The 2043-nt window shown below is 40.8% G+C and overlaps 1 protein-coding gene across 1 annotated transcript in view; it reads left to right on the top strand.

Moving 5' to 3' along the window:
* LOC106011621 (phospholipase B1, membrane-associated) overlaps positions 1-2043 on the top strand; it is a gene marked incomplete in the record, with an annotated part of 6086 nt that overhangs the window by 1703 nt on the left and 2340 nt on the right. The window contains 1 exon segment of the mRNA XM_013081872.2: positions 1415-1513. Within this exon segment, the coding sequence (XP_012937326.2) occupies positions 1415-1513 (99 nt within the window).

Below are 2043 nucleotides of genomic sequence, written 5' to 3'. Positions count from 1 at the left end.
TATATATATAGGGCGTCTTGCAGGTTCACCAATCATTAATTCATTTGTTGTTTGATGGGAATTAAACGGGGATGATCGCAAGGGGCCACTGTAGGCTCTGTCACTAACTTGCTTTCATTCCCTTTAGAGATTCTTTTTCCTGTCACGATATGACTTATATGACTTTATTGTGTTGCAAGTGCGGTAAAACTCTTACTAAAACTGAACGAAATGTCTACCATCTTGTTGATGTGCTTCTTTGGAGAGGCTAACTGCTTGGTACTATCCCCTCACATTACAGAAAGTAAAAGCACAGGCTCATGTGGGTGGTTGGCGGGTGCTCTGGTGTGGTTTGCTTTTTCTTTCCTATCAAACATCTATCGTCTTTTTCTCCCCTTCTTCTTTTTTATGTTTGTTACTCGCTTGTAATACCTCTAATCTTCTGGCGCTCATATGACCTTATGCAGTTGCGAGTGCCGTAAAACCTTTACTAAAACTAAAAAAGCACTGGCACAAGGACATTGGTCACTGTAAGTTTAACAACGTCATTTCTTTCAACACAGTAAGGTTATAATATTATAAGACGTGGAACCCCGAATTTAACGTCCCTGTCCGATAAAACCGAACCAAACGGGTTGAGAGCTTTGAAAGAACGCTCTGTTTGGGATTCAAACTAGGGCCACCCGCCCCGTAGTCTAGCGTGATACCAACTAAGCTAACGGCGAGCGAGATATTCAGTGAAGGAAAAGAAGGGAGACGTTTTAGGAAGGACGGAATAAGTAAAACTCAACTAGGATTTGAACCTTGAGCTACTGCAGGTAGTCGAAATTTGGACATTTGGTCATGGTCCTTGTTTTTTTCTTCTTCTGTCTTTCGGTCTCTTTTTCATCTTCATACCTTCCGATTTCTCGCTGTCTCTTTTTCCCATCTCTTTCTGTTTCTACCACTGTTACTTCCACTTCTACTGTGATGTCATTCATAACTACGTGGTTGGTGGTATTTCTCTGCTTTCCTATTTTATTTCTGTTACGTTAATAGCGTTGGAAAGTCTTACCTTTTCCCAGATGATAAGTGATCATCAGTGGATCAGTGTGCTTTTCTTAACTCATCCTTGCTTTATTTAACTCCTTCGTGGGTGGTTGGCGGGTGCTCTGAAGTGGTTTGCTCCTTCTTTCCTATCAAACATCTATCGCCCTTGTCTCCCCTTCTTCTTTTTTATTTTTGTTACTCTCTTGTGATGCCTCTAATCTTCAGCACTTATACGACCTTATTGTGTTGCAAGTGCTGTAAAACACTCACTAAAACATAGTTTATTTCTGTTACGTTAATAGCGTTAGAAAGTCTTTCCTTTTCCCGGCGATAACTGATCATCAATAGATCAGTGGATCAGTGTGGTTTTCTTAACTCATCCTTGCTTTATTTAACTCTTTCTCAGCCCAGCGGAGACGTTGACTACTCACTGATGGCTGCTGACTGCTTCCATTTCAGCCGGAAAGGCCACGCCTTGGCTGGCATAGGGCTCTGGAACAATCTTGTACGTGTGAAATAATTTTTTTTAAAGAAAAAGAGAGACACCCCCCCCCACTTCCCTTGACAGTGTATTTGCGTACTTGAATGAATGAACATTATACACATAAAATGTAAAAAAAAAACTCCTCTCACACACGTACATACACACACACACATACACACACACGCTCCCATAGACTCTCATTCTCATACACTCCCATACACAAGCTCTCATCTTTATTTGCACTCATCGCTACACCAATGCAGATACACATACACACATTACCAAAATACACACACATACCTCATTACAAACACACACATAATAAACACACACATAAACACAAACACACACACCCATTGCAAACACACACAATCATTACAAACAAACAAACATACACACGCACACACGCAGACAATATGAAAATTTTGTGACATTTTTCTTTATCCACTTTGAAATGAATTTTTGCTCTTGTTGCCTCTGTCCTGCTTTAAAAATAATATCTGTCTTTCTGCCTGCCTATCTGCCTGCCTGCCTGCATGCCTGCCTGCCTG

The sequence above is a fragment of the Aplysia californica genome, unplaced genomic scaffold, assembly GCF_000002075.1.
Source record: "Aplysia californica isolate F4 #8 unplaced genomic scaffold, AplCal3.0 scaffold00007, whole genome shotgun sequence".
NCBI classification, from domain to species: domain Eukaryota; kingdom Metazoa; phylum Mollusca; class Gastropoda; order Aplysiida; family Aplysiidae; genus Aplysia; species Aplysia californica.
The sequence above is the reverse complement of the archived record's forward strand: the minus strand, read 5'-3'. Positions and strand labels throughout refer to the sequence as shown.